This window comes from Vulpes lagopus, chromosome 19 (assembly GCF_018345385.1).
Source record: "Vulpes lagopus strain Blue_001 chromosome 19, ASM1834538v1, whole genome shotgun sequence".
In the NCBI taxonomy this organism is placed as follows: Eukaryota; Metazoa; Chordata; class Mammalia; order Carnivora; family Canidae; genus Vulpes; species Vulpes lagopus.
The window spans coordinates 39017170-39032510 of record NC_054842.1 but is presented as its reverse complement, the minus strand read 5'-3'; the positions used below and the strand labels follow the sequence as shown (position 1 = coordinate 39032510).

Below are 15341 nucleotides of genomic sequence, written 5' to 3'. Positions count from 1 at the left end.
TCCTTCTGCCCATCCCCCCAACCCTCGCACACAAGATTGACTAAAAGTTGCTTACCTGCTAACCCTCATGCTATACTAACAAGAATACTTGAAGGAGCTGGGGCTCTGGAGATAAATAGGTCTGTGTGCTTAAATCCCCACTCCATCCCTATGGCCTCTGTGGTTTGGGTATGATGTGACAAGAAGTAATAGATACCATTTAAGCACATATTCTTTGTTAAGAGCTTATCTCATGAAATCTTTATAACAACCTTCAAGTAGTAAATATATTATTCTGATTTTAAAGATGAGGAAATCAAGCCTTAAATTATCATAACAATTATAGTTTTAAAAGAAATAAGACTTTCCCATAATTAAATAACAAAAATAACCAACTTGATTAAAAAGTTGGCAGAAGAATAGACACTGAATAGAAATGAAGAGACGCTTCTCCAAAGAAGACATACAAGTGTCCAATACACATATGAAAAGATGTTCAAAAAAAAAAAAAAAAAAGAAAAGATGTTCAACATCATAAATCATTAGGGAAATGCAAATCAAAACCACAATGAGATACTGTTTCACACTCAGGAGGATGGCTATTACAAAAAATTTTCTTAACAGAAAATAAGTGTTGATAAGGATTTGAAGAAACTGAAACCTTAATGCACTGCTGATAGGACTATAAAATGCTATGGCCACCACAGAAAACAACATGATGGCTCCTCAAGAACTTAAACACAGATTTATCATATTATCTAGCAATACCACTTCTAAACATAAACACAAAATAACAGAGAACAGAATTATGAACAGATATTTGTATATTCGTGTTCATAGCAACATTATTCACAATAGCAAAAACGTAAAAGCAATTCAGGTGTCCTTCACAGATGAATGGATAAACAAAATGTGATATAGATAAAAAATAGAATGTTATACAAGATGAAGAGTTGGTATTTAATGGGCTTAGGAAGATGAAAAAGTTCTAGAGATAGTGATATGGTTGCATAACAATGTGAATGTACTTAAAACCACTAAACTGCATACTTCAAAATTATTAAAGTGGTAAGTTTTGTTATGCTTGTTGTATCAAAATTCATAAAGAAAAAAAAGGAAAGAAGACAAATATTTTAACCTCTCACTTCTTTCTTGAGACCCCCAAAATATCTAGTAAGGTTGGATGGGCATGCCATTCTGCCCCTAAAGAAAGTTATTTGGTACAAATTATCAGAAAGAATACTAAGTTTCTAAGTAGCAATTTATCTTGTCAATAAAGCTAGTACATATTGTGCTAGTGTTAGCACTTCCCTCACACACAGCAAATTACCTGGCTGTCAGATTTCTTCCATCAATGAATTATTTATTCAAAATATCATTAAATAAATATTGCAGGATTATATGTCCATGGGTCATAAAGAGTAAAGTTCATGTGCTAAACAAAGGAAAGAGATTACTAATTCATTCATTTCACTAAGTCCTAGGTAGCACTTTTGTTCAAGCTACCAAACTGCACTATAAAATAACAGCAATAGGAAACTAGGAGATACATTTTTATTACTTCCTCTGTTCCAATGCTCAAAATGAGCAGAACATTCCAAAAATTGCCCGATTTCTTACTTGAAAGACTCTGGGCACTGCATACAATACTCTATAAAATTTATTATTAATAATAATCTTTTAGAAATAATATCTTCATGCAATGTTCTAATGACAAATATACCATCCTCAAAATAAAGAAAGGATCAGAATTAAGGCATTCATTATGAGTCTAATTCAGCCACCATGTATTCTGTATTTGGAAGGTTTGAGTTGTTAACTCTGGGGATGGCTATGCAGGGAGAAGTAGAAGAGCCCAGAGATTTGTACACTTTATTTCATCACAAGTGAAGTAAAGTATCTTTCTTTACTTCATAACAATAATTTTTTAAGCTATGAGCTTTCATGGTAGCTTTACCTGGGGGGGGGGGGGTTCTTTTTTCAAACTTAAATCTTTTTTTTTTATTATTGGTCTCTAAAATTCATTCTGCACTACATTTAATCTGCATGAATTTTAGTGATTATTCACTAGGTTTGTGAGAAATCTAGGCATGAGATCATTATATATCCTCCGTAGACTATCATCTGTTTCTCATGGACGGCTCTTCTGTACCAGAGAAGGAGGCTACTGTGGGAGGGGCCAGGGTGCGGGTGCCACCATCCCAATGTCCTTTCACTGTGCTCCCCTTTCACTTGCATGCATTTGCAGAATAGTACAAAAGACAATATTTATATTCTTCCTTGCCACAGGTTTCCTAGGAGCAAAGTGCAGAAGAATCGCAATCCAACAGAATATGAGGCGATTTTTTTGGAAGAAAAATACAAAGCTGTCAAACAATAATGTCATAATGCCAAAAACTGAATGGCTTTAAAAAGTGAAAGAAGAAAAATAGGATATGTGGCCTTTAAAAACAACTCTGAGATTTTTAAAAATTATGCATAAAGGAGAGGGAAATCAGGACATATGGCCTTTAAAAATAATACTCAAATTTTAAAATATTCTGCATAATGTAAGAAAATGCTATTGTTAGTAACAAACACATGAAGGCCAGAGTTCAGCTTATAAACAAGGAAGTGTTTCTATATTTTCTCTCTGTAATGAGGACATCCTGTTAAGCATATTCAGTCACACTGTCATTCATTAACCTAGATGGCTTTCGGCAAAGAAATTATCAAAGAATTCAAAGTCCAATTCTCCTAGAAATTCAGGCCAGTCTTAGTTTATCTTTCAGAAGGAAAGAAAGAATCCAGTGAAACCTAAATAGGGGAAAAAAAAAAAAAAAGAAAGAAAGAAAAAAGGAAATGAATGTAGGGGTAAATGGGTGGTAGTAAAACCAACAAAAGGTATTGTTCCATTCCTGGAAATCTGATATCAGATTGCAGAATAGCAATGTCGTATTTAGTTTTTCTCAAGCATACCTATTTTATTAAATGCTTCTTGTAGCTCTTCCAGTTCCTCCCGTGAAATGACAGTGGTACTGTTTTCCATCTTTGGAGAAAAGACTATCTTCAGTCTTTATATCTAGAAAAAGTAATGTTATAAGAAAAACATTAGCCCTTTGGAAACATTTATCTAAGCAATATAAAATACATAGGTGGTAAAATGTCTAGAAGAAATGATCTGAGAGGTCTGGCTGACAAGGAACAAATAGGAACAGACCTCCTCCACCCTGGTAACACCATTTCCCAGCATCGGTGGGTCAGACACTAACAGAGTCTGTACAAGGCAGAAACACCTGTCTTTTATTACACCTTGTGCTTATACAGGGCACAGACATTTCTCAGTAGCCTGTACAGTCTTCATTTACATTTTTACCCTATTTCAGTAAAATAAATATTTCAAGTTTGAGAGATGTATAGCATTTATAAATGTAAAGGAAGTGGTCAGAAAGTAAAATTTTAAGACATGAATAATGTCCACAAAAAGAATAAAATAAGTGTATAATTTTTGAAATATAATTTATTCATTAAAATTTTTCACTAATCACTCAAAAACCATATTAAGTTGGTTGATGCCCTCAAAGAGTATTATGTCTCATGTGTCATTTGTGATCTGTATACCAACTTGCTTAAGAATTTTTGGTGTTCTCTCAAAATGACAGATTTCTCTATCTTACAATTATTCTGGGGCCTGGTTATATCAAAGTATAATTAAATCTTTGAGTTTTAAAAAATATACCACTACCCACTATTTAATTCTACTCTTAAAAAAAAAAAAAAGAGCTCAGTAATAGATCTGATAAATGGGTAAATGGAATTCATCTTACTCCCCACATGCAGTTTCTTACATCTTAGCATTAAATAATACAATTTTATTGAATTCTCATTTTCAGAATTTTTCACTATAGTTGAAAATAAATATAGGCATATTTCTTTTGTATTGAATGAAATTACAACAGATCTTTTAGAATTTTTAAGCATAATCCCCTAGCTCTGCAAAATGCTCATTTTGTCATGGCTGGCTTTGAATGTCTATGGTTTTGGTCATCCTGAATATCCTTCCCCATATTCAAAACAGTTTCTACCCCTTGCCTCAGGTTTTAAAAATAAGGACCCAAGGGGCAACTGGGTGGCTCAGTTAAGTAACTGCCTTGGGCTCAGGTCTGAGGATCACAGCTCGGGAATGGGAGATTGGTTGCAGAATGGGAAAGGGGCTTACTTTTCCTTATACGCTTTTCAATTCAGTTTTGTAGATGGTAAGCTTATCAAAACCAAAATAACTGAAAACAAGATAGGCAACTCTGGTAAAACACTGGAAAAAATAAAACAAATATTAGTAGTCTGAAGGCACACATTATGATCCTGATAATGCTAAGATTGATATGCCCAGTAGCTATGTTACAATTTCAAATAAAAGCACCTATTTCCTTAAAAAGCAAAGGACTATGATTAATATAGTAATATGGGCTCAGTCCATAGGGCACGCAACCCTTTATCTTGGGGTTGTGCATTCAAGCCCCATGATGGGTATAGAGATTACTTAGAAATATATATTCTTTTAAGACTTTATTTGAGAAAGGGGAGGGAGTGAGAGCACAAGCAGGACAGAGGGAGAGGGAGAAGCAGACTCCCTACTGAGCAGGGAGCCCAATGCAGAGTTCTCTATCCCAGGACCCTGGGATGTGACCTGAGCCAAAGGCAGATGCGTAACCAACTGAGCCACCCAGGTGCCCCCCCAAAATATACAGAATTTTTTAAAAAAATAAAATAGTAAAATACTTTATTACTTTTCACAAAGGTATGGTAATTTAGCAGAAGAGTGGCTGATGGAAATCATATTTATTGCCTCTTTTACAAGCATACACTCAAGCGTAAATTTATAATATCAATATTTTTCTAAGTTTTTACAAAATTATAACATTAGGATTCTTCAAAAATGAACTATAGTATATGGTATACCTTAACAGCCATTTTTACACAGCACAATAAACTATCAGGACCAACACACACCGTTGGCTAAGAAAATATCAGTTGTCAGAATTGATGTATAAAAAACTGTTCTAGTTACATGATCATGAAATAAATTGCTTACTATGATATCTTCCAATAAAAAATATTTCTGCTATAATGGTGCTAACTTTTTAAAAGTTTATGTAAGAAAAAAAATAAAAATAAAAGTTTATGTAAGAGAATGTATTCCCTCAACTAAATTTTCAAAATAAGGGGTGCCTGGGTAGTTCAGTCAGTTATGCAGCTGCCTTCAGCTCAGGTCATGATTTCAGGGTCCTGGGATCGAGCCCTGGAGTCAGGATCCCTGCTCAGCAGGGAACCTGCTTCTCCCTCTGGTCCTCCCTCTGTTCAAGCTCTTTCTTCTCAAATAAACAAATAAAATCTTTTTAAAAAAATAAATTTTCAAAACAGTATTTAACTGTTTAGAAGAAAAGCCTGTGACCCTATAACTATAAACCTAGTATTTATTTTTGTTATTAGTCCCACATTTAGATGATAACTGCGTGCTGGGAGTCCATTCTCATTTAATCCTTACCAATCTACAAAATAAGTGGTAGCCTCATTTTAGTAACTGAGAGAAGGATGCTTCATAGAATTGAGGAATTTTTCAAGGTGTCAAAGTGAATAACTCATAGTCTCATCACCTATCTGTGGTCAAACCCAACTCTGTCTCACTCCTGCCTCTAGGTTGGTGTGCTCTGCAATCCCCCAAATATAATCTGACATCAAGCCATGTAAACACATAAATATGTATTTGAATAATAATATATAATCATTTATATAATATATGAAGTATGTATTATATACTTGTGAAAATTTTGCATTTTAAAAGAACTCTGCCTCTGTAAAATTCTTTGTAAACTTTTGGGGTTGGAACAATTCTAGCTAGGCCAACTCATATTTATCAAGCACATAACTTGGCAGTCCTGAAACACTCTAGAATGCAGTTATTAGAATTCACTTTGCAATTTTAGAAATGAGGAACCCATCACTTAACTAGTACCTAAACACCTGGTATTGAAGCATTCCTACCTGGATGGCTGAGACAACTCTGAATAGTTTTTCAAAGTCAGTCCTGAAAGACGCTACCCAGAGACAGCCAGGATCACTGACTAGAGACCCACCAACAGTGCATGTTTTGTTGAATTCTATAAATAGATATACCTTCCCGCAGATTTCGACATGTGCCATGTATTTCTTCAGTAATCCCAACACTGCTTTCCTCCTGTTTTTTTTTTTTAGCTCACATAATTTTATGAACTTTCTTTCACCAATTAAAACCTTTTTTTTGCCCCCTCTCCTAATCCTCAAGCATATCATGACACAACCAAATATATATCTAGAAACTTAAGAAGTATATTCTAAAGATAAACTCAATTTAGATGAGATTTGATCTGATCTTTTATCCTCCCTCAAATTTCTAACCTCCCTGAACCTTTAAGAGCTCTACCAGAATTAGTCTAAGCAGCTGTTTATGATTTACAGGACCTGAGGCCCCAGGATCTAGACTAGTTTCAGAGAAAAGGCATTAGGAACAACCCTGAGACCAACAAGATTCCGATGCCTTTCAATCAACTATAAAGCTTCTAAATGTGAAGAATCAAAGCTGTTTTCACGGGTACCTTGTGGCTTCCTAGCTACCCTGTTTTCTTTCTTCCTACTGTGGCCCTGGCCCTTTCCCTGGTCACCTCATATTCTGAGTCCTTGAGGTGGCCACTGCCCCAAGTGAGGCAGCCTTCCCTCTAATCTCCTCCAAAATTCCCTTCTTCCCTTACTTCCCCCTTCTTTAGTAACATAAAAAATAATGGCAACTATTTACTGAGGGCTTTCAATGGGCCTAGAACTATGCTAACCTCCCCCCACACAAGCTCACTATGTATTTAGCTGTTCTACTGATGGAATAAGCATCGTCTCTTAAATGTAAATTAGAGGGCTACAGAGATTACCTGCCTAAGGAAGGTAGACAAAATAAGAGATTCAAAATCAAATCTGTTCTAGTACCTCCAAGCCCTTGAAATCTATGTGTGGTTTAATTAAATCCCTATTTTTTCACTGCAAGCATCACAGATAGTTTTTAAACAAAAGATTGATGAGTACTTCACACGTTAAATATGAATGATTGATAAATCCTTACAGTGCTAATTAAATTTGTATTTTGAGGGCATATTTAAATTTTAAGGGCAAATTTATATTTTATTTAATTATTTAAAGATTTATGGGATCCCTGGGTGGCGCAGCGGTTTGGCGCCTGCCTTTGGCCCAGGGCACGATCCTGGAGGCCCCGGGATCGAATCCCACGTCGGGCTCCCGGTGCATGGAGCCTGCTTCTCCCTCTGCCTATGTCTCTGCCTCTCTCTCTCTCTCTGTGTGTGACTATCATAAATAAAAATAAATAAAATAAAGATTTATTTATTTGAGAGAGAGTACATGTGTGGGGGGGGGCGAGGGTGGGAGGGAGGGAAAAAGAGTCTTAAACAGACTCCATGCTGAGCACAGAGCTTGAGGGCCTCAATCTCACCACCAAGATTACAACCTGAGCCAAAAGCAAGAGTCCCTCCCATGCTTAACCCACTGTGCCACCCAGGTGTCCTGGAGGAAATTTATATTTTAAAGCAAATGCCTAAAAAAAATAAAAAAATAAAAAAAAATAAAGCAAATGCCTGTTTTCCTTAGAATAATGGATAAATACATTATTATTTAATCAAAAGAATATATTCAACATTAAATAAATGAACCATATCTGTTTCTTAAAAACACAAACTGAAAAAGCAAAGTGCTAGAGGATAGAGTATATGTATCAATCACTGTAAATTAAAAAAACACAAAATACCGTATATGTTGTATATAGTTTATGTTGCCAATCATACGTAGCAAAACTGAAAAACATGTGAGAATGCCATACAAATTCAGAATAGTCTTGTCCTTTGGAGAGGAAAGCAAGGGGGGCTAGAGTGGATCAATTACATTATTTTAAGAGGAATCTGAAGTAATTATGGCAAAATTTTTAACATTGTTCAATCTGAACATTATGGATACTTTTAATTTATGGCAAAATTTTCAACATCTGTTCAATCTGAACATTAAGTATATGGATACTAATAATTTAACCCTATCTATGGCTATCCTGTACTTTTCAATATTTTTTGTTTTAAATATTTCACAATATAACTCTTAAACTCAGACAGTAAAAATAAAAAGTTAATAAAATAATAAATATAACACAAGAATATGTTTCGCAAGAAAAAATTTCCCAAAGCCCCTCAGGACATGGGGAACAGTTTTTAAGTACTTCAATACTGAACAATCAAATAGTTACTATTATTGCAGCAGAATAACTTATTGAAATACCAAATTGTGTTTATTTTCCACCTCCGCACCCTCCCCACTTAGTCCCACTCAACTAAAATAACTGCCTCTTGTCTTAGGAATGCTGGCAGCATCGAAAGCAAAACCAGCCTAGAATGGGTGGTTCCTTGAGTCTTTGGGCAGAAGTACAAACTTCCTTAGGGTTTACTTAGGTTGGGTGTACTGGGAATTGGGCAGCAGGAGGAGGACATCCCTGAGAAGCCACTAGATGAGGAAGACAGAGAAAATTATCCCAGGGGGGAAGGAGGGAAATCTGTGGATGCCAGCGAGCAAGACTACAGCCACAGGGGTGGCAGAGACAGGGACAGACAAGGGGCAGCAGAATCTCTGCCAAAGAGATGCGCAGAGTAAGCAATGGGCATTTCCCAGGTAGGCCCTGCGCACTGATGAGCGAGGACAGAAGAGCCTCCTCCAAGCCTTTGCTGTTTAAGACCTCTGCCACCAGAGGCTGAGGGGCAGATTCCAGCTGCCTGAGAAAGACTTGACTACTCAGGCAGGATGAAGCATCACAGTCAAAATAAATTTGCCTCAGAGAACATAAATAGGGATGCCTGGGTGGCTCAGTCAGCTAAGCATCTGCCTTTGGCTCAGGTCATGATCTCTGGGGTCCTGGGATCGAGTCTCCCATAGGGCTCCCTGCTCAGCGGGGGTGGGGGGGAGGGGGCCCACTTCTCCCTCGGCCCTTCCGCTCTTGCTTGTGATCTCTCTCTTTCACTCTCTCTCTCCCAAGTAAACAAATAAAATCTTAAAAAAATAAATAAATAAATGTGATATTTGTTTCATACCTTACTTTTATGGGAAAAGTCTTGATAGTGTTTCTCTGGGGAACTGCCTAGGATCAGAGGCTCCAGAGCACTGCAGTATCTCTAGGAGCAGTGACTCTATGGCATCCTATATTCCCCTCCCCTTCTTCATAAACTATTCTCTTATCTCCCACCGCAACCCTCCTCTTTTCCTGTTATGTCCTATTTTCAGCTCCCCACTACAAGCTTAGAGATCACAAGGTCACTGGAATAAATCACTATATGAAAAAATAAATAACTAAGAAATATGAATTAATTGAAGAGTTTTCTTTTTAGTTTAATGGAAACCTGGCAAATTCTTTCCTTTATATTTACTGTATATATTATATTTATTATTATTTCCAGCAGTCTTTTTTCAACCACATTTCACAATAGTGGCATCATTCATTTTCCAAAAAGCAAACATTCATATTCCATATCAACCGATACTTTATCAGATTTTCTCCAGTTAATTGCAATGTCTGTGGCCTCTCTAAATATGAACTGGGAGACCTGACTTTGTTAAATATTAGGCTCCCACTCTACCTACCAGACTGACCTCTCTGGTTTTTTGTTTTGTTTTAAGATTTTATTCATTCATTCATTTGAGAGAGAGAGAGAGACGAAGACAGTGAGAGAGAGCATGAGTAGGGAGAAGAGGAAGAAGCAAGCTCCCCTCTGACCAGGGAGCCCAATGTGGAGCTTGATCCCAGGACCCCGGGACCGTGACCTGAGCCGAAGGCAGATGCTTAACCCACTGAGCCACCCAGGCGCTCCCGGACTGACCTCTCTTTGGACAGAGCAAGCTATTAAATGGGTACAATATAACTCAGATTTCTCCCGAGCATCCTTCTGCAAAGTGAAGTCAGTGGGGACCATGACCCAAACCAGAATATAATGGAAAAGCATATGGTTGAGTCAACAAGCATTTTGAATTCAGAAAGAGTCAGACCAAACAAAGAAAAACAAACAAACAAACAAAAAGATTATATAGGAAGGTTTAGAATAACTTTCACAAGGAAAGACACCTTATTGAAATGGAAGCTGCGCCACCACAACTCTGACCATCACTGCTTAGTGTATAGGATTTGGTCACCCAAGCAGAGGTTCAAACGTTACCTGACTCATGCAAGTGAACAAATGGGTGTGAAGAATTAGAGTCGCTCAGTGATTGACTAGCCACTATGTAAAGAAAACTGGTCTCGGGATCCCTGGGTGGCGCAGCGGTTTGGCGCCTGCCTTTGGCCCAGGGCGTGATCCTGGAGACCCCGGATCGAATCCCACATCAGGCTCCCGGTGCATGGAGCCTGCTTCTCCCTCCGCCTGTGTCTCTGCCTCTCTCTCTCTCTCTGTGACTATCATAAATAAATTAAAAAAAAAAAAAAAAAAAGAAAGAAAACTGGTCTCTTTTCACAAGGCCTTACTCCAAACTTCTCTGCATTGATCCTGACTAACCCCAAACAGGGCCTACTCAGTTCTGAAACCCCAACACCTACTTAGAGGTGTAAGTGTGAAAGTGATGAGGGATGGCCTAGGGAGAGGATAGTATGTAAAGCTTGCCTCCTGCTTGGGGCTCAGCTCCACCCAGATGGGTGATGAGTGTATCCACCGTGCCTCCAATGGTACAGGTACAGCTCCTCCACTGCAGCCTGCCCAGAAGGCAGGAAAATCTTTGCCCCTTTGTTAGCACAGCCATACTTAGTAATTTTTTAGTTGAGAAATAAAAAATTGCATTAAGTGTATACATAAAAGATACAAAGTAGAGTTTACTGATCAAAGTTTAGGTCAAGAGTATCCATAGAAGACTAAATGGGACCATTCGGGAATGTGAATGGTATCTTCCTAAAGCCTCAAGCTCTCTCCAAATTCAACATAAAGTGTATATGGCTAACTTGTAAGCTGAGGAGATTACAGTCTATCAAGTGGGAATCAGTTCTTCTTAGGCCCTGCTAACCAATGATGCCCCATTAACCCAGGCTTGGCACCACTTCTTCCCAGCGGCCCATGAAAATTCTTCCTGGTCCCTGAAGTCCTGGAGGAAGATGGAGGCCCTTATATCTGACCCCCAGACTTTAGCCTTTTCCTGCTGTGTCCATGAGGCCAGCCAGGGTTCTGAGCTCCAGTGGACTGTTGCCCACAGGAATCAGGGCCAACGTTGCCAAATCTTCTGATTTTTTAAAGAGAAAGCAGAAATCCATATTTGTATGTGAAATTTTATTTTCAAATCTTGCAATCAATATGAATTCTTAAAAAGTACCATGTGTGTCAGACTAGAACTCTGGTCTATTAATTTTGTTTCTACACCTCCCCAATTCCATGCTATTTCACTTGGTCTTCCAAGGGCACTTGGTAATACTGTATATTTGTCTAGAAACACTCGCATCATATTAGCTCATTCTAAGGGCTAGAAAAAACATTTTGTCCCTTAATGTGTCAAAACCCAACCTCAGTTATGCACCACTCACCACATCCCTGATCCCAGTAAGGGATATTTCTAAGTGTCAGCTCCTCTGAGAGAAGAGGAGCCAGCAGGTCAGGAGCCCACTAATCACAGATTCCCAGCTCAGGTAACTGGATCTGCCCATTATCCTAAGATCTTTTCCTTCTCTTTTATTATTTATAACCCATATACACTCCCCACTCCCACCCCCACTTTAGGACTTCTCTTCTCTGGCTCTCTGAGAAAATTCAACACACCAATGTTACCAAAGCTGCTATCCTATAATGTTAACAATATCATCAATACTTCAAGTACCATTTCCTGAACATGTTTTGTTTTCTTCTCCAGTAACTATTTCCCTTCTCCTGATAATAGTACCAATTTTAGCTTGGGGGCTCCACTCATTCCTTATAATCCATATGTAACATTTGAGTGAAGCTCCAGGTTGAAGCCAATCAGCACATCATATTCTCTGGCCATAGGGATTTGGTGTAGGGACAGACATATAACCTAGTTGGAGTCAATGAGACACAAGAATGTTTTGTGGAACATTCTGTAATAGGAGTCCCACAAACTCCCTTGGATCAGTTTTTCATGAAGTCAAGGCCGGAGCAGCTGCACGCATCTTGTCTCCAGGAGGGGAGGACTCGGGGTTTAAGAATAAAGCCAAAACCAACAGAGCAGAAAGCAGAACCAGCATATGAAGAGAAAACATGACCAGACAGGGTTGAGTCCTAAATCCCACTATGCTAAAGACTTGATACATTAGTTACTTTAAACAATTTTTTTAAAAAGCCAAATTGGGTTCCTGTTACTTGCAACAAAGAATCCAAACTGATACACAAACAGTAACAACAATATAATTTACAAAAAGAAAATAAAAAAGAGTCAATTCCTCAAATGATAGAAAATATTTGGACATTCTGAATTGGGAAAGAAAAACATATTTTCTAAATTTACATCTAAATAAGAAGCACTATTTTTGTCATAATCTTTTTAGTGGGCGGTTTGTTTGTTTTTGGAGTGGAGTCTGGACGGAGAGAGGGAAAGAGAATTTTAAGCAGGCTCCACTGTAAGCCATACTCTCTAAAAAGGAATTTTCTATGATTCCCAAGACTCTCAGCTTCATCTTTATCCCCTTATCTACTGGCAATGGACACATTTAATCTGCCTACTTGGCATTGGTGTCAATTAAGGTATTTTCATCATAAGCAACAAAAACCAATTCTGGCAAAATTTGCCCAAAGAAAGGGAACAAACTGGAATATGCTGGCTCAATGAGTCAGGGAGGGCTGAACAAGGCTCAGAAGGACAGGTGCCAGGCAGTTCTCAGGAGCTCCACAGTGCAAACTATGATGTGTCACTTTTAGAGGCTGTCTCCAGATGCTTCAACCACTACCAGCTGTGGATGACAGTCTGATCCCCAGGATGTTAGTCTGATTGGCAGAGCTCAGGTCACATGCCCAACTCTGTGGTCAGAGGATACCAAAGAGACCTATAGGTGCAGTGAAAATCCTTGTCCTAGGTTCATTTGCCTTCTGCACAATCTCTATGTCAGCAAGAAGCAAAAGCCAAGGTTTAAATCGGATTCCCAAGCAATGCAAGTGCGCCATTCTAATAGTTTTCTCCTGAACTGAACTCATCCCATCCAATGAAGAACACCTAAAGGTCATATAAACAAGACTCATAAAACCTCCCCAAACTCCATCCAAAGAAACACAAAATATAATACTTATACACTATAGCAGCCCAAAAAGGCAAGGGAGACCTCCCTTAACCCTCTGACAGTAATAAACATTCATGGATGCTCACCATAGGCCAAGCACATATATCATCTCAATCGACACAGCGACTCCCTGAGGTTGGTAGTACTACAATTCCCATTTTACAGGAAAGAAATTGAGGCCCAAAGCTTCACAATAAGTGGCAGGGCTGGGATCCATGTCCAGAAAGTTCTCCAAATCCAGACCCTTAATTATACTTCATAGTGATGGTCCCCATATATCCTCTTCCTCCTCTAGATCTCAGGTTATATCCCCTGTTACCATTCCTATTAGAAAAAGCCCTAGAACCTGGCTTTTGAGTATACAGTTAGAGTGATGTGTGGACAATTAATAAAGAGGGTCAGAGTTGGTTTCTGCAGGTAGTAAAATAAAGTGCCTCAGAGTTTCAACTCTCAAAAACACTGTTTTTAATTTATCAATGTGTGATCTGTCTTACTAGAAACTCAGAGGATGAATGGAAGGATTTAAATGAGCTGTGTGAAAACTACATGAATTCTTTTACATTTTTTTCTGTCTCTACAAAACTACCTTGTTCCTATGTATTATTTAGTCACTGGAAATGATACATTAGAGAGTTAACAGCCCAGACTGTAACTGCCTATAATGCCAAATATTTCATTCAAGAATAAATTCCTCAACACAAACACCAAAGAGCTGTCAGAGAACAGGAAGTTAAGTCACTTCCAACGGCTCTGGAATAATCTGGGCATTTCTTCCTAGTTTATAATCCTTTCCCTCCATTTCCACCCAAGAATTTCTATGTAAATGATTCACTGCAATACAGACATTCTTGTGCAACTTGTGTCCAGTGAGCAGAGGAGTCCTAACCAGGAGGTTTCTGGGTTGGGGTTTGAGCTTTAACTTCCAAAGCACACATTGGTTTAAATTTGCAGGGTTTCACTTTGTACATAAATTAAAACAGTGTTTTCAGATGAAATTCTGAAGTACTTTATTTTACAACCTACAGAAACCAATTGAGACCCTCTGTATTAACTGACAAAGGAAGGAGTTATCACGTGTGTGTGTGTGTGTGTGTGTGTTTTCAATGACCCAAAGAAACCTTTCCTAAAATCCTAAATTTCTATAAGTTATGGATAAAAATCAACGGTACCAAAAAATGCTATTTTCTAACAACTGCAAAGGATGCCATACTACAAAGAGTTAACGCTATCACCATAGTTTTCTTCAAGAGTACAATAGTTAACAAATCTATGGTTTTATCCCTAACAGTCTGCATGCTACCACAAAACGATTTTAGCAGCTGAACACAACAGGTCAGAGCCATTCCTACTCATAGGAGATGGACACTTCCACAGTACAACTAGATACATGCCCAAGCACTATAAAGTATCTTTACCTTTTGCTGTGTAGAATGGAACGAAGCAATGCCCACTACCAGCTCTGGAAAATTTCTCTCACCAGAATCTCAGCATTAGAAAAATTAAATGGCACTTGATATATATCAAGTATTTTCTACTTTCCAAGCATCCAACTTACCTCTTTAAGTCATTGTTAGACACAGGTTTCCCAACAGAGAAACCGAGACACAGTGAAGTTTAATGAGTTATCACATTTATAACTGGGCATCTAGGCAGAAGTAAAATGATGTGCTCAGCACTCTACAAGTCTTTGACAATGCTGGGTAAGAGCATTTACATCAAAAAAGGGCTCACAGTAAACACCACTAAAAGCAAATACAGTCAAAATTGAGGTGCATTGGCATGAATGTTTACATGCCATGGGTCATACCATTTTAGAAATAAAGAAATTAATAAGAGCTACTGTAGACATTAACTGCTGATAGCTTAATGAGTCAAAGCAAATAAGGATAAAGAAAACCTGAGTAATAAATTATAAAGCTACAAAATTTTCTACAACTCTCAAATTATAATCCTTATTTTCCCGAATTAAATCAAAGTTAGCTGGAAGGCCTACTCAACATGATCACTTGAGAAGACCAACACTTTATTACATAAATCCCTCTCCATTTTCTAAGCTATA

The 15341-nt window shown here is 37.9% G+C and overlaps 1 protein-coding gene across 2 annotated transcripts in view; it reads right to left on the bottom strand.

The window, feature by feature from the left end:
• Window positions 1-15341, bottom strand: part of PLS1 (plastin 1) — a 104185-nt gene that overhangs the window by 40443 nt on the left and 48401 nt on the right. For both annotated transcript variants that reach the window (XM_041734577.1, XM_041734578.1), the window contains exon 2: window positions 2938-3040. In XM_041734577.1, the coding sequence (XP_041590511.1) occupies window positions 2938-3007 (70 nt within the window). In that variant the 5' untranslated portion in view covers window positions 3008-3040. The remainder of the gene's footprint in view (window positions 1-2937; window positions 3041-15341) is intronic.